This window comes from Leuresthes tenuis, unplaced genomic scaffold (genome assembly GCF_036924035.1).
Source record: "Leuresthes tenuis unplaced genomic scaffold, fLeuTen1.0.hap1 SCAF_6, whole genome shotgun sequence".
Taxonomy (NCBI): domain Eukaryota; kingdom Metazoa; phylum Chordata; class Actinopteri; order Atheriniformes; family Atherinopsidae; genus Leuresthes; species Leuresthes tenuis.
The window spans coordinates 3,052,149-3,075,593 of NW_027325360.1; the positions used below are offsets into that span (position 1 = coordinate 3,052,149).

At 39.7% G+C, this 23,445-nt stretch overlaps 1 protein-coding gene across 2 annotated transcripts in view; it reads right to left on the bottom strand.

The window, feature by feature from the left end:
• The window catches only part of LOC140309379 (netrin receptor UNC5D-like), a 194,136-nt gene extending 171,574 nt beyond the window's left edge, over window positions 1-22,562 (bottom strand). For both annotated transcript variants that reach the window (XM_072387219.1, XM_072387218.1), the window contains exon 1: window positions 22,258-22,562. In XM_072387219.1, coding sequence (XP_072243320.1) covers window positions 22,258-22,342 — 85 coding nt within the window. In that variant the 5' untranslated portion in view covers window positions 22,343-22,562. The remainder of the gene's footprint in view (window positions 1-22,257) is intronic.
• Window positions 22,563-23,445: the final 883 nt, after the last annotated feature.

The following is a 23,445-nucleotide window of genomic DNA, read 5'->3' on the forward strand; positions in this document are numbered from 1 at the left end:
CTAAATCATTAGTTGTAGTGGTTGGTGCCACCCTCTGTATTTGTTTTAATAAACTCTTTTTAGATCAGTAAGTTAGGTTTTGGTTGTTTGATTTCTACTTCTAGCTTTAGTAGACAGTTAGGCTTGGTTTTGTTAGGTTTATTTCATTTGTTTAGCCCAAATATCTGTCCCTTCTTCCCCCACAAGTAAAAGCAGCTGATATCCTTTTTCCAGTTCAAGCAAATAAACCTATTTCAATCATTTTATATCCTGATGTCTTCATTCCTTGGTTGTTGGTATGTTACACCCCCTCGGGGGTTGTAACAGAGTGAATAACACGTGTTACTCAACCCGAGGATGTCAAGGTACTTCAAGCATCATACCACATTAAAAACACAATGTTATAGGGTGATAAAAAGGTAAAAGAACAACTAGCATGAGCCAGATTTTTTTTGTCTTTAAGCAGTTTTATTTTAATATCTACCTCTCATTTAGAAACAGTCAAATAGTGTTAAAAACTAAAGAATTGTCACAACTAAACTAAAAAGCTGATTGGGTAAAATTCCCTGTCTTCCAGTTTTCACCCAATAAGCAAAGCTTATTGAACCAGATATGTTGAAGGAATCAAATGAATAACAGCTTGGCTTAGACCATGACTGCATATTAAAGATGGATGTAGCCCTGGCTCTAAAAGACACTTTGCTCATGAAATACTAAGTAAATCCTTTTTTCCCAAAAGTCTTTATATCATCATCCATTAGATTGCCTCCCTCTGATCTACTGATCAGTTCAAAATGTTCCCATAACTAAACTAATATAATTTTTTTATATTTTTTTGTTATCCAATCAGATCTTAAGTCAGACCCGACACCAGGGATACCCACATCCGGTCCTCGAGGGTCGCTGTCCTGCAGGTTTAGATGTTTCCCTGCTTCAACACACCTGATTCAGATGAAATGGATCTCTTCAAAAGATTCTGTACAAGCCTGCTAATGTGGTATTGATCTGAATCAGGTGTGTTGAAGCAGGGAAACATCTAAACCTGCAGGACAGCGACCCTCGAGGACCGGATGTGGGTATCCCTGCCCTACACCCTCTTGACTAAAGTTTTCTTTTTCTAAAAAAAATCCTGTTGGGTAAAAAAGGCTTTTGTATAAAATAATGAATTTAGTTAACCCTGTGTGGACTCTTAAGTGTTCGGATATCATACCTGGGGCAAAGAAAGATGAAAAAATGTGCAATTCTTCACCTTGTGTTTCTGCTCTTACAAGCCAAAGTCTTGGTGCACTTGCATTATGTGACCAAACGCGTTTACACAAACCAAATGTCTAGTTCTCTCACTGTATGAAGCACACTTCTGCACTACATATGTGCAATAGAGCAGCCAATGTCCATCCATCACAACCATCAGGAAAGTTCTCTGTAAAGTTCTTTGCTCTTGCAAAGGCTTCTGTCCCAACTGGGTCCCTCCGTTGGTCCCAGGATTGTCGTCTAGCAGCTCCTACACCACGCCTAAGACAATCCAAACTCTGTTCATGTGTCGTCCCACGATGGTGGAATGACCTACCGAGCGCTACCAGAACAGGGGCGTCCCTGTCTATCTTCAAGAAGCTCCTGAAAACCCAGCTCTTCAGAGAGCATCTCCTATCCCAGCACTTACCTTGTACTTCCCTACCCCCTCTATCTCTGCACTTTATCCTTCTGCTCTTCCTTCTATGCCTGCACCCTATCTCTACTCTGTCCCCTCTGACAGAGTCCGACTCCTGGGTTCCTTCTATGTAGTTGACTGTTAGCTTTTTATATAGCTGCTATATCTTCATTTGTAAGTCGCTTTGGATAAAAGGCTCTGCTAAATACATAAACATAAAAACTGTTTGGAAAAAGACTGAAGAGGCGGTTTGTAAATAGGTGCCGTGAGCAAACTTCAACCAGTTAGATCAATAATGCTCTGCAAACAGAAAAAAAACATGAAAACCATCACCGATAGCTTTGGTTGCCCACTTGTAGCTATCAGTACAGGATTTGGTTTGCATTTAAATCGCAAACGGATAGCTTGGAACCTGACAACATGTTCTCTGTCAAGGTTGTTATCTTGCACATCCTGTTCGACTCCAACTGCCTTACATGGTTACATGTCCCTCCAGACATACTTTCTTTGCCATTGTTACCAATCTAACAATCTATAAAAAGTCCTGTAACACCGATGTGCAATGCAGCTGTTTGAGTCCTATACAATGATCAACTTCACAGGCAAAAACCACCAGCTTTGCAACCCTTACGATAATAATAGCTTCATCTCAGGGAACGGCATTGACATGGTAATGCATCATGTCTTGCACCATGGATATTATTCCAGATCTCTGTGGTGCAACTTTGGCGCTTCTGCTATTTCATTAGGAATTATCTGCAGTCGATTAATGAATGTCGTGCTGGCTGACTCCCACAGGATGAGGCGCAGAGAAGCACGCCCTGATAATGGAGGGGTATCCATCACGTCTGCCGTCGGGACATTGCAACTGCCACTGCCACCCAGATTCATGGTGTGTACGGGAGAGGCAACAATGGCTAATAAGGACGATACCGAGAACACCTGGAAATGATCTGATGATGTATGCAGGAGACGTTTTGATATTTTTACCAATTAAGATGCACAAACATCAAATTAATCATCTTTGTCTGTGCCTAGAATGGGAAAATGAACGCACCGGTTACCATTAACCGTGTTTTCCCCTAAACCTTAAGGTACGCAGGGTTGACTGCACATTTAGAGAGTTTTCAGACTGTTTCATAAAGTGAAGGGCAAGAGTTAACAGGTGACAAGTATCCATCCCCCTGGCAGACCTGATGACTGGAAAAAGGGGTAATTTACAGTAACGGTTAGAACATCAATCCTCCACAGGCACACATTTAGATATTTAAAACCAGAACTGAAATGTATAAGCTTGAAAATGCTTTGCCCACAAATGAATTCAGCCTATCATCCGAGAACTCTCAAAGGACAATGGTAAAAGCAGGCTGTTTTTCTGACATGTCATGAATAAAAAAGGCTTGTGGGCTCTTAACAGCCGATGGCCTACTGCAAAAACAAAAAGCTCAGCGCTCGTTTTCCCCCAGTGCTCCAGTAATAGGCCAGTGGAAATAAATGTAATCACTGCACTTTGTTCTCCCCAGTGATATAATTTCTCCTTATTACTTTTCGCCCCCTCTGCGTCTCAGGCCACCATCAGAATCTCATTTGATCGTATTTACATTCACTCTGGCTTCAAAGCCTACTGATGCCACGAAGCAATTACTATTTCAAGTTGTCGTGTGCAAAACAGAGTAACACAAGCTGTCCTTGCCAAACTGCAGAGGGTTCCCAGCCTGTCTGTGGTTGACATTTAAGCTCTTGTCTTCTCCTGTAAGCACGGTTCACTACATTTAGAACTGATTATGACAAACATGGCCTTTAAAAGTGTCCTTTGACCATGGACAATCTCTTCAAAGTAAAATTTATCTGTGTTAAATACCAGAGCCGCTCAAAGCCAAACAACAGAGGGCCATGCCATTTATCAAATTAGAAAATCATCTCAAATCTCACTGACGTTCTGGACACAGGCTTTCATTAGCCTCATAAAATATGACTGAAAGTCAAAATCGTAAATGGGGATGAAAGTAAAGAGCAGCAGCTGCTGAGATATTAAATCAACTGAGGTCTTATCGAGCTCAGTTTGCTCAAAAAAAGCTCGACTCACCACATGGAAACTGTTGTCTGAGGTGGTATGTGACTCTGGGAGGATTGTCTTAAAATCTAATAAGTGCAGCCTGATTATGTTTTAGTGACGTCAGCATTTCCATACATTAAGCTTGAAAATAGACATTTAAATAGACATTTTCTTCCACCAGGAAGGGACAGTCAGATAACATGTCTTAAATTTTACTGCTTACTGTATTTTGGATTACATTATGTTAAATGATGTGGTCCTACCTGGTTTTAAAAGAAGGTAAATGCAACAAGTGATCAACAGAAAACATTATAATTCATTATTCATTTCACAAATACTAAGTAAAAAATGTTAGTGTGCTAAAAACCTGCTTTCATGAGATTTAACAGGGTAAGTATGCTCTGAAGTAATGCTCTGATTAACTGATCATCAGTCAGTGTGAGCAGCTCTATAAAAGCAGAAGTTCTGTCAGTTTAACACGATGCCAAGGAGGAAAGACATCAGCAATGATCTCAGAGAAGCAGCTGTTGCTGCCCATCAATCTAGGAAGGGTTATAAGGCCATTTCCAAACTATCTGGAGTCCATCATTCTACAGAGAGAAAGATTATTCACAAGTGGAAAACATTCAGGACAGCTGTCAATCTTCCCAGGAGTGGACGTCCCAGCAAGGTCACCCCAAGGTGAAGAAGCCCAGAGCTACATCTCAGACTCTACAGGCCTCAGTTAGCATGCTAAAGGTTAAAGTTCATGACAGCACAGTTAGAAAAAGACTGAACAAGGATGGCTTGTTTGGAAGGGCTGCAGGAGAAAGCCTCTTCTCTCTAAAAAGAACATGTTTTTTTTCTATTTCTTCCCTTTTACTTCTGATCACACCTTTTACCATGTTTTAAGTATTCATTGTTCCTTTTTACTCTCTTATCATTTTTTAATCTATTTTCCACACTGTTTCATTTCTATACAAGGCTTTGTCATGACTTCTGTATTTATTCATCTGATGTATTCATCTCTGGTTTTTCCCCACAGATAGTCTTCCTCAGTTCAGTGTAAAGTTTCATATGATTGTAAGACATGCTGTTGTTCTGTAAAGTGCTTTGAGCTGCAAAGTTGCATGAAAAGTGCTGTATAAATAAAGTTAAATTGATTGATTGATGACCTCGGAGCGAAGAGTAAAAATAACATGTAAGTCTGCCCACATGCTGCATGCACTTTTAGTTTACTGTTTGGCGTTTTATGCCATTAAAATGAGGAATGGTTAGGAAAGGCAGTCAACCATTCACAGAACATCTTCAATTCACTACATGACAGGACACGACTACATGAGATGAATGACCCTGGCTCAAATGTATTCAGTAAAAACAGCATAATCCCAAATGTTCTCAGGAGCTCTTTAAACGGTAAATATTGAGCTTTGAAATGCATCACGCGGAAATGGAAAAATCTAAAGTGTGAAAATAAAAGTAATGTGACAAAGATCGACTTGATTAAAGGCTTGCCAAAGATCCTCAGCCTAATGGCAGTGAACGATAAAATACCAAGAGGAAAGCTTCATGCCACAGACTCAATCAATTTAGAAGAACATCAAACCAAACATGCATAATTTCCTTTGTGTCCTGCTGCGTTCGGGAGAAAAAATGAATTTCATCATTTCCTCAAGCTGCATTTTCAGTTAGCACGACCTTCTACGAATTCTTAAAACGTGATGATGCAACACTTTGTAAACGCTTGATGAAGATGCGACCAACACAGCTCCGAAGGGTGCAGCCGTGTGATGGAAAAACTTTCCTTTTATTCCCCTCGATGATCTGTGATGCTGTCCATACCATTAAATGTGAACTCTTAAGCAACCCCTTTCCCAATTGATTGTGTTGCTTTGCAAGTGGAAATTCAATTACGCTGTTCTTCCAAGTGAGCAAAGGGCGAATGACACAGAACTATCAATGGTAGGCTGCTCGGGGAACAGATGCAGCAGAGGATAAGCGAGATATCTGGACCTTCTTTGCTGTGCAGTCTTTGTTAAATTACCCGAGGTTAGAGCAGCGTACCAAAGGCAACTAAAGCAATTAGTTTTCAACCAGTTGGTCAATTGTCAGAGTCTGCAGGCACAAGTGTCACTGTGAACAGAGGGCTGTTTTAGACGCATCTGATTTACGCAGATTTGAGCATGAGCAGCCAGCTGCCATTACTGAGACAACATTTCTGTGTTCTGGGCTTTATTGCTTTAAATTCTGCAGAGCGGCATCTACTCTGTAGGACTTTGTTACAGCACCAAGCCGAAAGAACTAACTCAGAGTTCAGATAAACAAAACTATTACTCGTTTGGAAAGAAAAACATCCTGATATTCTGTCGTACTTGATGTTTCATAAGCGGAAGCAGCTCATACGGATTATAATAAATGGCATGGATTAAGGTTTTATAGTTTATACTCTATGTAATCCATTATGTCTGTTAATTTCCATTTGGACCATTTGTCTCATAATTTTTACTTGTTCTGTGGCTGAATGAGGTACATTCCTCTGTTCTTATCATCCACTGAGGCAGATAAAAGCAGAACTAAATGTGAAAAATTCCATATGCCATTAAAGTACAACAAAATGTCTCGAAATGTTTTCTGAAACCTTTTTGTCTGCATTTACCGCTCTGCTTTCAATACAGCCTGAAGGGCAACTGGTTACTTACAGACTTAAGGTAGTGATGGACAACTTAAATGTACTCCACGCAGTCTGCATTTGCTGGAAGCATCTACTGAGTCCAACTTCCCCATTACAGAAGCAGCAAGTTAGAAGGAAATCAGCTGTAACATTTCATGTGTGGCGGTTTATTTCCTGATATCCTCCCAGAATGTATTCGGTTTCATTTGAATGACTGAAAAGCTGCCTGAAAGTCTTAATATCCGACTTTTTACCAGTTTTAAAAAGGTTTTATTTGAAGTTGACTGTATGGAAAACATCATTGATGCAGTAAATACAGAAGTTGCATATTAATTATAACGAAACATTCCTCTTTCAAAGTTCTGCTTCAACTCACTGTGATGGCAGACTGTATCCTTGACCCGACATTAAGAGCTCTTCAGTGTTGGAAGGTGGAGCAGATTTCAGGATTTCACATGCCGAGAGCATAGAGAGGCTGATGGGGAAAAAAAAGTCTCTCTGCTGAAAACGTGACGTTAAATCTCCGTTCGCAAAGAGCAAATTATGTTAGTTAAAGGAGGCGGTTACTCTTGATTCAGTGAGACTTCAGTGGAACTTTATCAGAGGAACTTTGGGATAATTATTATGGATTAAAGCTTAATAAAGATTAATTAATTGGATTAATAAGATTATTAGGAAGAAACTGTAGTTTCATGGTTCTTTTCTAAATATATTTCCTCACTGGAACTTTAACACATCTGTTTGTACATAATGTATATGCTGATCTATGAAGCTATTCAGTTGAAGAACCAGCTGTTGGACGCCTTTAGGTGACAGTGGCAACTTTACATGAGAGAAACTGTTATACCTGCACTCAGATAAACTCAGATAAAGGACAAGGTAAGCGAATAAGGAGTCTGATATGATATAATTGACTTCAATTGACTTCAGTAACAACAGGGTAAAAAAAAATTGAGATTTGTAGGGAAACGAGTTGTATTTGTTTGACAGTAGATGCTAAAATTGTGTCAAAAGGTCAATATCCGTGCTTTGCAGAAATGTGGAGATGGACGGTTCACCAGTTTTTTTTTAAATCAGTTTTATGGTCTGGATTTTTATTCTGGACTAAAACCAGAGTTTTAGTTTTTTAATGCAGTGAACGTGTAACATGTAAGTCCTCCTCTTCCCTTATACAGCTTCTATAACAAAACTGTCTCTACCCAGGAAGCCAGAATTTGCACAACTTGGAGGGTCTACTACAGGAGAAATACTAAGAAAAAGAAAATCTTGCTTCATTTTGTGAAGAGTGCAACTAAAATTCAGCTCAGAGAATCGTATTTATGCTCTGTGGATTGAAGGGCCAAGGTAATAACCTCCTACTGTGGTTGTCATGGGACTCTATGTGCATGTATTTGCTGGAGTTACAACTGCAGAAGTCTTTTTTTTCTTTCTATCCTGCTGTGAAAGGATTATTTACAAGTGGAAAACATTCAAGACAGTTGCCAATCCTCCCAGGAGTGGACGTCTCAGCAACTTCACCCCAAGGTCAGACTCAGAGAAACTGCAGAAAAGCTACTTATCAGACAAGCCTCAGCTTCCTCAGAAAATGTTCTTGACTGTACAATTAGAAAAAGACTGAACAGGTATGACTTATTTTAGCTATTTTGCACAAACACCTCATACCAGCTGTTGAGCACGGTGGTGGAGGGCTGATGATCTGGGCTGGTTCTGCAGCCACAGGACCTGGGCACCTTGCAGCCATTGAGTCCACCATGAACTCCTCTGGATACCAAAGTATTCTAGAGTCAAATGTGAGGCCATCTGTCCCACAGCTAAAGCTGGGCTGAAACTGGCTCATCAACAGGACAAAGATCCCAAACACAGCAGCAGATCTACAGCAGAATGTGTGAAAAAGAAAAGAATCAAGGTGTTGCAATGGTCCAGTCAGAGTCCAGACCTCAGCCTGACTGAGATGCTGTGGTGGGACCTTAAGAGAGCTGTGCAGAAACCAATGCTGCAAACCTCAATGAGCTGAAGCAAGACCTTAAGAGAGCTTGATTCATCAAGACCTGATGATTCATGATCCAGTTTAAAAAGAGGTACAGGGAGGAGGAAGGGCTTTAACAATCAGGTGCTTTCATAAATGATATGATTTATGTACTTGTTTATTTACTTATTTATTTAATTTTTGTAAATATGTATTTTTTAGATATGTATATTTGGGGAGAAAGGTTATTAATTGAGTAGGGGATAAGGGGTACGTTTAAATAAGCATATGCTTCATCCTACTCTTTTCGGACATGTTGGTTTCACATTATTACTTTTTTTCTTGACTACTGTTATTGTTGTTTTGACTTTTCTCATTGGAATTGTTTGGTTTTTTTCTGTTTACTGTGTTGTTGTAATACTCGCACATGTGTGATAAAATTACACAACAATGTGAGCGACTGAAAATCTTTAACGGATATTGATTACTTCAAATTATTGCTGCTAAAGGTGGTTTTACAAGCCAATCGTTCCAGGGATTTTTCACATTTTAACCTGCATTTTAACTTAATTCCATAAGCTTTTACCTTATTTTAAAAACTGTTAAGGGATTGTATGTTAACTCTGCCCATAATTTAAAGCAACAAGATGCGATCTCTCTATAAGTCACTGGACTGACAGAAAGAGAAATGATATCCTGACCAAACACCACTCGCTGCTGAATAATCAGTTATTAAAAGAATGTCCTCAGACAACGTTCATCTGAATGCTGAATCACTGTGACACCAGTGGCTGACACAAAGTGTTCCTAAACAAGCAGTAGCTTCAGGCAACAGATACAGAGCATGCCACATTGTTTCATGGCGGCTATTAATTCTAACTAATGCTAACGCAGTTTAAAAAGACAAGCAAGAGAACAACAAAAGAATAATTTTTCCTGGGATGCTGCGTGGGCACAGGCCAAAGCAAATAAGCACACAAGCTTCCTGGCCCACAAAGTTGAGATGAATACATGATGCTTTACATGGGAGGATTGAGTAATCCACTGCGGTGCTGATCTTAAAGACCTCTCAGATTGTATCAAAAGCCAAAATGAGTTTCCAAAGGAAAAAATTCCGAGTATGAAAAGAAGGCAGTGGGAGGATGCCTCAGGCATACGAGGAACTGAAGAGCTGCACAGTCGATACCAGCCAAGACAAAGCAAAATGGTGTAAAATGCAATATTCATATCCTCAGTGCTTTAGCGGGTCAGTTGTCAGGACCTCTAAAGACAACAGAAAGGCAGCACATAAATGTCCCCCCTCAAAGATCATCCTCATTAAAACACAGTGAGAACAAGCTAAATATGGTGTAGCTCATACGATCACGTATTAGTCACTCATGAGGAAGGAAAAGACAGCAGCGGAAGGTTGGAGAGGGAAAACATGCCAGGTGTTGCATCACCTTTCAGCTAATAAACCCGGAGAAGACAGCAGCAGCTGTCGACCATCATCAAAACATGACTACCTCATTTTCCTGTCCAGAAGTCTTTCCTGAAATATGCTGAAACCCATCACCGAACGCTGTAAACTAATGCCTGATGTCTCCGCCGTGCTGACAGGTTTTAAATGTATTTTCATATTACCCTCCATTTTAAAGTGGCCACGACTGTCGAGAGGCTGGTTCATATCATTTGTCAATCCAGGTTGATACTTGCAGTGAGTAATGTTATATGAGAAGCATGGCTCATGTGGCTCGTGAGCGAAAAGACTTGTCAAAAGCAGATAGACCATAAAGCATAGAAGTGGTCGAGAAGGTGCCTTTGAGGAAGAAAGCAAAGCTGGAGGCTTTCTAAAATGTGAAAAAGCAGGTGCAGCACTTTTAAAATGCCAATATAACACTGCCTAATTTATTTCCTTGCTTTTACCAGGTGGTAGAGCATTAAGCATATAAACCTCAGTGAGAAGACAGTGGTAACCTCTAAATTTTGCAATGTTTCATCCATTTTCTTTTATTTACACGTTCTTAATTAAAAACTTAGGCAGTCCAAGGTCTGTTTTCCTGAAATAAAACATGGTAATATCAAAATCTTATCTTTCCTGTGAAGTTTTTTCACTTAACTAGGTCAATTTTTGCTAAAGTACCATTTTTTTACTTTTTAAAACCTTTATATTTTGACAAATCCAGTCTCTATAGCTCGCTAACACAAGTTCTCCACAGAGAAGCAATAACTGACCTTATTCAAGACAAGCTATTTCATTAAACATTACATTGTTAGTGCAGTGGTTAACGGTCAATTCAGACGTAGTGGCTGTTTATGTGTTGGCCTTTTGAGGGACTAACGAACCTTTTCAGGTACCTTTCAGCCATTATCAGTGACGATAAGCGCCCCCTCCCCCTAAAAAAAAGATACAAATTGTAAAAGTATGAATGTGCCAAACCAGCAGAGAACCCTGTAACATAAGGTCCATTTAGTGTGTATGCTAATACTAGATTTAATGGGTATTATATTCAGATGCAGGAGATGTGAAAGGTACAGAAACCCACAGAAACAGTAGATAAATCATTTTCTTCAACTCATTCAACGTGAGCCGTGAGTGTTTTAGCCCAAATAATTTGCTGTTTTGTTAAGATAATTGCACTGCAGATTCTATAGGAATGAAATATGATGTGATATTTTATGGTACTTGATGCATGCATTGCTCCTTCTTCCTTTTAAAAGGCCAAGCTGTGACCCTAAATGTTACTGAATTTGAGCACAGCTACAGCTGCTCTTTCTGTCTGCGGTTGGTTATCATTTGACTGCGGCTGCACTGAGATTTCTGCTTCTTTTATCATTAGTCAGCCAAAATCTAAACCCACAATGGTTCTATCCCATATAACAGATGACTTCTGATTGCACACCTGCAGCACAAGAAATCTCAGTTTAGTTCAATTAGCATTACCTCCTTTTTAAGCTAACGTGACACAGCCAGAATCTTGATAGTGAGACAGCAAAGCTAAACAGATCTGAAGGGGAACTCAATGTACCTATTCACTTATGCAATTATTTTCCTCTCTGACAAATTATTAACATGATCTACATGTACCTTCCAAAGCCATCAGCCTGCTGCCTCGACAGCTTATACCACCTCACATACTGAAACTGAGAACATATGTCACAGCAGCACTGATCAGACTCTATCATCAATGCTCCTCCTAAAAGGGAGAACTTCTTAAAATCTACGTCTTTGATCAGATCCCAATATGCTAAAAGCTACATCTGGCTGTTGCAGCCTCTCGCGTTCATGTTGAGCTTGTCATTTATCTCTTAGTCTTTCAGTTTCATCGGAATAACATCTCAAAGTTGTTGTTTTAATGATGTATATTCATTTTAATATGGGAATAAACATTCAGAATCATTGAAACTAGCAGGTTTTGACACGATTTCTGTTGCAGTGAAAGGCTCAACTTACCAACTTACATCATAACATATATAATCAATTAAAGCAAAATAATTACTCAAATTTGAGGTGGGTTACATCAACCCAGAACAAACCGTGTGAAATACTTCCATCTCTGTCCAAAACATTACAGTTTGGACTGTGAATTCAGTTCAATGAGCAGTTTCAGGACAGATAAAGCAGAAAAGTTCCCACACTAATTCATTGCTCCTGCTGATCTCATCTGTTCCCTCGATACCATGAGACATCTGATAGCTTCAACTCTCATAACAATGGGTTGATGCCAACAAAATCCTAGACCATAGATCAATGTGCACCGTCTCCTGTGAGTTAGTCCCTCTTTGAAGTGAATGTTACACGATAGCTTGAGCTAGCTGCTGCACTTTATGAACTGATGTTGTCTAAGACATAATGTCACCAGCTATCAACGTGTGTCTACTTCTTGGCACAAAGAAAAACGAGGCCCAACATATTTGTTGCACCAATCTGGTTTTATACACACTGTTGAAAACGGCGGTATTTGGTCAAGATAATTGGTTCATGATTTACCCAAAGCTTTAAAGAGAGAGGAAGTTAAGACACAGAAATGGGTGTAGTTGACTCTGCTTTTCCTTCTTGACACGCCACACGAATCGCCCATCACTGCCACCTCTGCTTCGAAATAGATATTGAGGTCAATCAGTAATTAACGCCTCTTTTCAAAATATAGTGCGTTCTAATCTAATTCTAATAAAAACATTTTTTAAATGACTTCATAAGTTTGTCTTTAAACTATATTTGTATGATAGAAACTCATCACTCACTTCACTTTATCTTCCATGTTTGTCCACATTCAAACTCATCTCTAAAGGTATGAATAGATAGCAGCTTATACAAAGAAATATGAACGCATACAGTTTAATCACACCTCATGTCATTCTGTGCTCCATGTCTACAGGATTTATGTCTAAGGGGCTTTTAGGCAAGCAAAGAATAATTCTTACACTGAGAATCGAAGGAATTTGTCCTAAAATGTTTGGTCACTGACTAATTTACTTTTATACAGTTAGATAAAAGTTAGTTAATATGAATTAGCAGGATGTGATGTCATAAGAACATAATCATAAAGCTGATTATTCTTCCTCTTCTTCTGGCTGACACAACCCTCACCATTTATCCAGGCTCAGGACCAATTACAAAGCTGATTTTTAGTAGCTTAAATTACTGTAAAAATACAGTCAATGAAAATAAAAAGTAGGCTCAAACAGTTGGAAATTTTTTTACCCATTCTTACATGTACTCTTCTCTCTTTAGCGATAAGCTGCTGTAGCTCTTAATCTATGAGGAAAAAAACAAAGGAAAATGATCATTTCTTTTGTCCAAAATCACCACTGCATTCACTAAGAAATGCTATATAACAGAGAAACTGTAAACCCCTGCATCTAAATAGCTGGTGTGAGAGAGTATCACTGATTACTGATCATATTCAAATCATTGTAGATTCATCAGTTAATTAGTTTTGCAGTACAGTACAGTTAATAATCAGTGGTTATTATGAATCTCCTGCAACTCCGAAAACAGACCCACCAGTTTCTTAATAAATAAAGACGTAGAATATATCAACTGGCACCATAATGGCTATATCGTGTACTTTATGGCATCAAATGTTTTAAATTACTACATTTAAAGAGAAGATATTATAGTAATATCATAATATCATATTTTAACACTGGTTTCACAAGGCTGTGTCCAAAGATTTATTTTAGTACTAAACATTCACACATTTTCTTGACATCTTGACACAACTCCCGAGCTGTTTCTGGAGCACTTATGTGTGTTCACTACTCAGAAACAGCACCTTCCAATGACTAACATTAGACTGGCAGCGAGACCAAGAAGTCCTGCAGGCAGGACAGGATACAGTGAGCTGGGACTGGAGCTCGGCAGGTTATTCATCACAAACTGTCCTCCAGCACTGCTCTGTCCCGCAGGCCTGCTGCTGCACTATGGATCAACAGAGGACACGTTTGAACAGCTGACCCAAGGCCATGAAAGTAGGTACAGCAAAAGCAGAAAAGGTGTTGGTATATCAAAGGCCTTACATCAGACATCCAAGGAAAATACCTGTGATCTATAGGAGGAGGTTTTACAACTGCTGGCCTTTCACCGCTGTTGCTGGGTTACTGTCCTTTCTAAGTTCAATAAACTGCTGCCTGTTACTTTCTGGCCCTGTCACTGCTACGCTCCATGATGGCCGAACAACAAGTAACAAGTCAATAACAACAGAGGCCTGCACATGGTCACAGTAGAGATAACAGTAACTCCAATTAGACAAGAGGGTGTTTGGCTCAAAGATGCAACGCTCACAGTGACATCAACAACACACTGTGTTGGGTTATCACGTTTAACAGGCCGGTGTAATTGTCCTTGTTTAGCATGTTAGCATAATAACATTAGCTTAAACAGTACAAAGTACAAGACAGACACGATACTTAGTTAGTTGAAGGTTTTTAGTCATGATATTACCTCAAACTGGGGGTATGAAAAACGACAAGAGCGACGAGTTTAACTAATTCAATGCCATTTATCCAGTTTGAAATTTAAGTGGTTGCTGTCTTCATACCTTTAAAAAAAAAAGGCCCATTTTTGTAACTTCCAGCTTTGACTCACTCTGGCCCTGGAATAATGGCTGCTTCAATGCGACAAAACCATGGTCCTGATTGTTTTGGTCAGTAAGGAGAGTCTGATTATCTACAGCACAGACTTTGAAACACAAATTATTTGCCTGTTATTTGCCTTCAGGATTGAATTTGTTACTCCAGACCGACTTCCTCAAACCAAAGTGTTTCCAAACAGCCGAATTGATTTTATTCTGCTTGTTGACCAAAGGAGGGTGGCTGCCAAACCTTCATCTGGTTTGAGCTGAACTAAACAAGCCACAGCCTGGCAGGGAGTCCATTCCAAAGAATGCTGTAAAGAAAAGAAGAAAAGGGCTGGATTTATAACACCACCAAACAAACGAATGAATGCTCAACAAAAATGTCTTTTGTCCTGAAAATCTTGCTTCACGCTTTGTTGCAGTCCAAAGTATGACTATATGTATACTGTACATACAATTGGAACAGAATAATGACTCTTTTACCTTGGTTCTGATGGCTGGACTTTGAGGGATTCACTTGGACGCTCCAGTCTTTCAAAAGACTATTTACTTGGGATCTGCTGAGATAGATTTCTACCATGACCCATACATCAAAGGGACATGTTTTTCGATAACAATATTGAATTCTCTCTGACTTGATAAGAGATGGGGCTTCGCCTTTCACTTGACTCTTAGTCTATTGCAGCCCACACCCAGAGCCTATCACAAGTGGCTGGCCATGGGATATAAATAAAATTTAAAAAGATCTTATGTGGGTTTCTTAGCTGTGTCTGTGTAAGTGCATTCGCTCGTGTACACAGCCCCCCTGTAGGCCTTATGGCTGCTAGGAGATTTGCTAAATAGGATGCTATCATAAAGCAGCCTTGTAAAAAGCTCATCTGGTACCCACCATCTGTAAACAAAGATACGGAGAAGTTCATGGAGCTTTTGCAACCTGACACCTCTAAATTTGGAGTGTATTTCTGAATGCATAATGCCGGTGTCTGTGCTACAGAAAAGGTTAAATCGATGTGAAAAAAAAAACACCATAAGGCTGCTTTTTCGTAAAGATCGAGCTCTTCTTGAGCAACTTGTTCACAGAAGTATGATTAATTAGAGTTTGAGGCAACGAGTATGTGTTTATGTAGAGAAGACACGAGAAGCCTCAATGTTCAATTAATAGCTGAAAACACTGCTTCGTATGTTACTTCATTTGTTGTTTTCTATAAGTTTGCATCCACAAAACAGATAATTTCCAAACGCATCTATTGCCTTTGATTTTCCATGTACTGAAATTAATAAAAACACATTTTTCCTTTTTTATTCCACTCTGTGTGCACGTCATACCGTTGGTTATACTGTAAAATGTATTAGTACAGACAAAAGTATGACTTTTGGTTCCCTTATTTTCTATTTAAACTGCATATTAGAGATATATGTAATAAGTTGCAGTAATCTATACGGTATATATCTTTACAGGAAAGCCCTATTGTGGAGATGATATACCTTTTCTATTTTTCAAAGCAGTTTGGTCGGCTAAAGTATGTTTTTGTCATCATAAAATACAGTAAACCCTTTGCCCACAAAATTTCAGTCTGAAGTGTTTTTCACCCTCAGGGAGCTCTTTTCAAGTGCTAAAAAAACTCAACAAAACAACTGTCCATATGTATTACTCACAGCTCATACAAACACCACAATATATATTCTTTTTTTAAAAAAGGAGAAAAAACAAAGAATCCCCTCAGCTGCAGTCTAGACAGAGCTGTGGAACAAAGACATGTGGTTCTAGGGACCTAACTGATTGAATCTGCTGACTGAGACAGATGCAGAGTATCTGCAGCTTTGCTCCATGCTTTAGCATTGTGACTGGGCCGGCCACCTCATCCTGTCCTGATTGCCATCCTCTCAGATTAAGTGGGGCAGAAGCGACATACTGGATAGATAAAGCTATAATGACTCAATTACTTGTTTATGTTTTTAATTTTTTAATCTCCAAACAGGATCTCACTGATTTTTTCAGAAATCAAGAGTGAAGCTTGAATAAGCGATGACAGAGCTCTAAATGTCTTGTTGCTATACCACAGTATCATTATTACAGCTTCATAACATTCAGCCAGATTGTAATTATTTTCACTAGTTCATTTACAGAAGTTTCTATAACCATTAGTTAGCCAAAATTGATTTCTCCTTCAAATATTCTGTTTATCTGCTAATTGTTTGATTACAGCCACAAGCTAACTGCACACTTCTGCCATTTCATGTCGGGATTAGCTTTAGCCAAGAGTAGCGATGGCTTTTATCTGAAATCTACAACAACAAAAGCTGCCCGACACTTCCAGAAAACAGTGTTATGAACCCTAAATTTTCAAAGTTTCAGTTTGTGAGGTGTTGTGTGAGTCACATTTATGTGTACTCTGTTCCATTCAAGTTAAGCAGTATCTTATTTTCAGCTAATGTTAGCATGCTAACACGCTAAACAATGTTAGCTACAATAGCTTGGTAAACATCAAGTCAAACGCAGCATGACCGTGAGCATCTTTGAGCCAGATGATACCGTCTGGTCTAATGAGTTACCGTCATCATTACTGTGACTGTGAGCATGCCTCTGTTGTTACTGAGTTATTACTTGCTGTTCGGCCAGCATTGAGTGTAGCAGAGGTGACACAAGCCATCTAAGAAAATACTTAACAAACATCGTTTTGGAAAAAAATGAACAGCAAATAACTGAAATGGTGTAAAACATTGGAAAATGTTAATTATAACAGAATGCAATCTTTGCGTATCTCACAAAACCGATATATCATAAACATATCAAACGCTGAAAGTGAGACATTTTATTATTTCATGTAAAATAGCAGCTGATCTTGGATTTGATGGCAGTAACACATCTTAAAAAATAAGCAAATAAGCTCTCACAGAGCTGAAGGAACAGCAGATTTAGGCTGTAATTTCTCGGCGGGTCATAAGCCATGTCTAAGCCACTTGACCAATTGCTGCTATAAAAACGGCAATTGATGTAACTTTCTTGTTTGCCACGTTGATCAGAGAAATATGACACCGTAGATGTACTCGGATACGTCAGCCATTTGAGAGAATATCTTCCTTTAGGAAGCATTCCTGCCTCAGTTACAGGAAAACGACATACCTTTGTAAAATGGCATGAACCTACAGAGTCAACTGTCACACAAAAGCAGGGAAAAGATTGAATTTCTCAATACCATTCTGCCACACAGCGGACTGAAGAACCCAATGAGCTGCAGGGCTGATTGCTGACTACATTAAGCCTCTTAGGCAGCATGCTGATGAATCCACTCGCTGAAATGTGAGGGTAATAGTCTTGACATAGCAAAGACATAACTCATTGACTATACCTGAAAAATTTCCAAATGACAGCAATCCAAAGTGGGAGCCGGTCCAATATGAATGAGGACTTTGCTTTTATTACCATCATCATTACTGTATATCATTTCTGAATGTACAGCCATTTGGTTTCATTTAAATGTAAATCTGGGCACTGAACTGCGCATGTTGTTCCCCACGGCAGCCTGACTACGATGATTCATTCCAGGATCTGCAGGCAAAATATAAGAGCCTCTTTGCTTTCTCTCAGGGAAAATAACAGATTTGACCTTTGTCTGTTTTCATGAAAGCCCTGTGAGCGGCAAAATAAGAAAACCTTGAGACTTTCCTTTTTTTTTTTTCAGGAAAAGAAAAGTAGCCACATTTTGTACTCTGTTGTGTCTCTTTTTTCAGATTTTTTCTTTTCTTTGAAAAATAAATAACAGCCGACATGAAGAACAATGACAGAGACGTACAATCTGCCACACAAGGTCAAGGCTGAAGTGAATCCTGGGGAAAATCAACAAGACCACGCCTCACGCCATGCGGTGACGGCTACTTCAGCGAGACTTGACACAACAGTGCATGTGATGAGCAGGAAAGATGCTCTCTGATGCTAATGCATATGAAATGAGGTGACCACCAGTGGCCCAGGCATGCATGCTGAGAGGAGAATCTGACTCTCCTCAGCAAACAATAGCAGCTCTATACTCGAACCGTAAAACATTTTCCTGAACGAAGCAAAGGCAAAACTTACTAACAAATCTACTTTGGTGATTTCAACAATTCCCAATCATGTGTCGGATAAGAATCCATCCATAAAAATCGTATTCAACACGCATCTCTCAGTCCCTCGCTAAATCACACATCACATAAATTAATCATCAAGTCCCAAATAAATGCACCTGCATGTAAAATGAGATCAACGAGAGTTTAATCAGTCGGGTAATAAGAGAAACCGCACATCTCAGACAGCCTTTTTGCATGTAAAGTTTGAGTGATACATACCAAAAACAGTTTCATCATCCATAGAGGAGTCACAGCATGGCTAAGAATGATGCACCTTGAAATAACCCCTTGCGTGTTTCAACAGAATTGTGAGACACAACAGGCGAGTGTTTTAAAGTTCCCCCCCTGGGCCGGACAATTCATGAGTTACACATGAAGGAGTTCTCATTCGTGACCCTTTGCGTGAGACTCGTTCCAAGCCACCAGGGGCCTGCTAACATCAGCCATTGATCCTTGAGAGCTTAAATCTTGCTGAGTGCAAGTAAGCGCTGTCAAGTCAGGCTTTGGCCGCCAGACCACTTGCTGTTTGCTGCTGTTTGGTTCATAGAGTCAACCTTGTGGGAAAATGTCCGTGTGACACCTGTCGTTACATTTATGGCCTGCGAGACTGATGTGACGTGCAGAGAAAGGGTAACACGGAAAGCTCTGCTGCTGAATTTGAAGAGCTGGAGATGGAACAAAATGTCACTTTGATCGCCACAAATACAAAGGAAGCATTTCAGGTTAATTTCTCAACTGTTTGAAACCTATCTGCTCATTTTTAAGCCAAAAAACTGTAAAAATATTCTCCGATTTAAGCTACTCATCGGATTTCTTGCCTTTCCTCTGTCATACCCCCTCCTTCAAATATTATCAGTCCTGGAGATGGCCTCAATCTCATAGCTAGAGAAGTAGATGCCCTCACTGTGGGCTCAGTTACCACCTACAAATACAGAGGGAGCAAGCCACATGAGGAGGTGGATGGGCTGCAAGTCTTAAAACCTCAAAATACTTGAGTTCAAGTCCTGCGTGGTACCATTGGGTGCATTGCATGTAGCATAAAGAGATGTTTCCACAGTCACAATGTGAGCACTGCGGTTGTGCTCTGAATGGCTTTTAGCTTGGATGACCTGTCAGGGGTTGTTTCTCTGCACTCTGACTACAATCATCTGCAGGTGAGACTCTGACGACTCATCAGTACCACACAAACCCACTTTAAGAAGAAAAAAATATAGAAATAATCCTTAGATTTAGGGGAAAAATCTGGATTAAACTCGAATCTTTCAATAGTTAACTATACAATGTGTTGATAACACTGCCAGAGGTCACCCAACACTTAAGAATGTACAGTAAAAAGATGAACTGATAGTGAAAACATTTGCTTTATGCAGTCCAGTGTTTGGCCTGTTTCTCAGTGACAGATTCTGGCCCAGTTTCCCTTCTAAACACATAACAAGACAAATCTAAAGGCCGAACAATCAGAATCCAATCTGTCCTTTAAAGATCACTTTGTCTACCCTGAGTGTACTAAAGCCCCCAATTAAGGAACTTTTGCTTCCCTCAGCTTTTTTGATGAGGACTTCTTTGGCATCAAGCATCACAAACCAAAATGAGATCTGAGTGGAGTGTATTGATGCAGTTTGCCTTGCAGGGCCTCTGGGAATTTCAAACTTTGCCATTTGTGCGAAACTCCATTTTCTTCATACTGTTGAGAAAATTTACCATTAAACCAATGGACTGGTTGAGAAATTCAAAGACATTTCTTTATATAACAAAGTCTAAATCTGCGGCTCCAAAATGAAGGATCAGGACTCTTCAGTGGGTTACAGGATATGTTTTTATCCCTAAAAAATATTGAACTTGGCATTGTAAGGTAGCTGCTTCCACTCAGACGAGTCCTTCTCATTTTCAGCTTTCTGGGCTTGCATGAATGAAATGAGCGCGTCTTTAACTCTTTATGGCTCATTGATAAATGCATCCAAATGGAAAAATGTATGTATCATTTCATTTTTAACAAAGACTCCAGAGATGCAAAATGAAAAGAAATATCCTAATAAAAATTTTAAAAAACCTCCCTTAGTCTACCAAGCCTAAAACCAACCCCTAAAAACAAACAAAAAACTAAACTAGAAGTACAGATTTATGCGTTTTATTTTGTTTTATTTTACAGTGCACATGTGAAAAGTCTAAAATGGAAGATTGAACCATGGACTAAACGTTATGATGTTCTGTAATCAGGAAGATAATGCTGTTTTTCTATATTTACTCTATAAGCATGTGGTAAAAACCCATCACAGTGATGCCATGTGAACGTTATGAGTAACAGTCGGTCATGTGTGATCTGTTTTCTACTAAATATTCTGTCATATGTCACAAGAAAACAATGTTACCATGGATACCGTGAGTTTAACTAAGCAACAGGCATCCAGATGAATTTGTTTACATTGTGGAAAAGGAAGTGAACCCTTACCAGCTGCTTGTTGTTGAGTACAAAAAAATCAATTTCCTAATTTTTTTTATTTTTAGCACAAGATCAATATACCTGAATAAAATGTGTTGTTTGTGTCTTTTTCTGTGGCTGATTCATAAATGAAGTTCAAGTCTATTCTGTGTATTTAAAATCTTTATTACATATCACAGTTCCCTCACGATACATCTAAAATGCATTACTTCACTCTCTCCAGCTCTGCAGGATGCCATAAAATGAGTTTAGAGAGTGTGCTTCTATATAGAGACACAACAATATCACAGTAATAAAGTAACATAGTCAAAGACCCGCTCTGTATTCACTCATTCTGCATTCAAAAGAACCTACGGAACCAGTTTTTCTGCTGGCGTGGGCAGTAAAATATGGATAAGTGAGAGACCAGGGAAGAATGTTGAATCACAAGATTAGCTCAGAGTTAGGTGTGTGTTCTGTACAATCATTTGAAATAAATAAAAAACAAACAGTTGTTTTAGTTTTGCATTGAAAATGCAGAATGAAACTGAATTAACATACGTGTTTTATAATGACATCAGCGGTTATTCTACTCTTTTAAGGAAAACTACAACACCATGCAGGGGCAGGTCTCCAGCCCTCGGCAGGATTCCCTCTTGGCACAGAAAATGTATGTGCAGCACGTTGGTGATGTTTAATGTAAACCTGCAGACGCATGGTTCTCAGAAAGAATCCCAAGCCTTGTTGAAAAGTGTGCGGATCCACTCTGGGTCCATCCCTTCTGCCCTTTAGAAATCATTTTAGATGCGTCGGTGACTGACGGCTTTTCTTATTGTGTGCTTGAATTTAACAGAAATACGTCAAAGCCGCATTCTTTACCCACCTCGGTTTCCCCAAACTACATCAACTTGTGATATGAGGGAGCGGTTTGTTTTAGAAAAGCAAATTCATGCCTGTTGCACTGCCCGTTTGACAGCCTTCACTCCTGCATGCCGCGCGCTCATGATGATGGATTCATTACACCGAGTTAAAATTTGAGTGGGACATGAAAGAATAAACAGAGTGGAGACTTGACCGTGCGAGATGTGACTTGATGCATCAATACCACGGTCTCTCTTGCGCATTTGGGAGGAGAGAGCTCAAAGATCGGCAACACTTAGTCCGAGGATGAATGAAAACGCACGATGAAGACTGAGTGTGCGCTGTGGAGTATATCCAAACCAAGATCAATGGGCAGCATTTTCACTGTGGTGACAAGTGGTGCGTAACCACGAGGATGGCACTCAGACTCGTTTTCAATAACCCTGTGGAAAAGCGTGCACAATGCGCGGACACCAAAAGTAGCCATGCGTGCACATGGAGACAGCTCTTACCTTTGGAGATCACGGATGTTGTGCAGTAAACAAGGAGCAGGAGGCCCGTGATGGAGAGGAAACGTCCTTTTGTCAGCGCACCCATGCCGACGCGTAGTTCTCCACGGATATGCTATAAAGGTGACGGTGCTCCGGATCTCTCGTGTCGCCTCTGAGCTGGACGAGCCCCGACTGGGCGAGTTCCTCCCGTAAACCCGGGAAGGAGACAGTTTGGCTCTTTTGTAGCAGAGGGAGTGACAGAGGAAGAAGTGAATGGCTTGCGGGCTGGACTGCTGACCGAAAGGGAAGGAGCATCTTCACTTCACTTTTACTGTGCGTGTGTGCGCAGCAGGGGAGACGTGCGCTCTCAGTTTACTCCCCTTTCAAAGCATCATCATCCCGGAGCCTGCCGCGTGCCAACCAATGGCAGAGTGAGAAAGGCGGAGAGGAGAAGAGATGTAGGTCTGATCACTTATATTTCTTCTTACAGTTCAGCCCTGCGTGACAGATGTCTGCAGCTAGATTTCGTAGCAGACTATTGGCCAAACCCGAGAAAACACAGGAGGCAAGGAGCTGATTTCACTCGAGCATGAAAAGTTGCTATTTCTAGTAAAACAGATCAATCAAATTCAAAATAGAGCAGTGTATGGAAAATCCACTTTTTCCTGCTGATACCACCGACAACAAAGGAATGTCAGAAAAGAAAACAAACACAATAACAAAATAATATAAATAATTTGGGCCCTTAAATAAGTTGACAACTGCAATAGGCAGTCATCTGAATTCATCAAATTTTAAAGTTGTATGTGTCAGGACATGATTAAGAAATATACTCGGCTTCATACCTGATCTGGAAATAAGGCAAATGCATCCTCAGATTAACCACATGTGACACGTTAAACTGTTTTATTTTATATTAGTTATTTATCTAACTCAAACTAAACCAAAATCTTTGCATAAACGAATGCTGCAAACCTCAATGAACCGAAGCAACATTGTACAGAAGAGTAGAACAAAATTTCTCCACAGTGATGTGTGAGACTGATAATGTCTCTCAGAGAATTATCACCTCAAGCTATTGCTTCCAAAGGTGGTTCTACAAGCTATCGATTCATGGGTGTACTTAGTTTTTCACACATCTTCTGCATTTCAGCTCAGTTTCTCCATTGGAGCTGCTATGTTTTCTGCAGTGGTTCAATATATCCATAA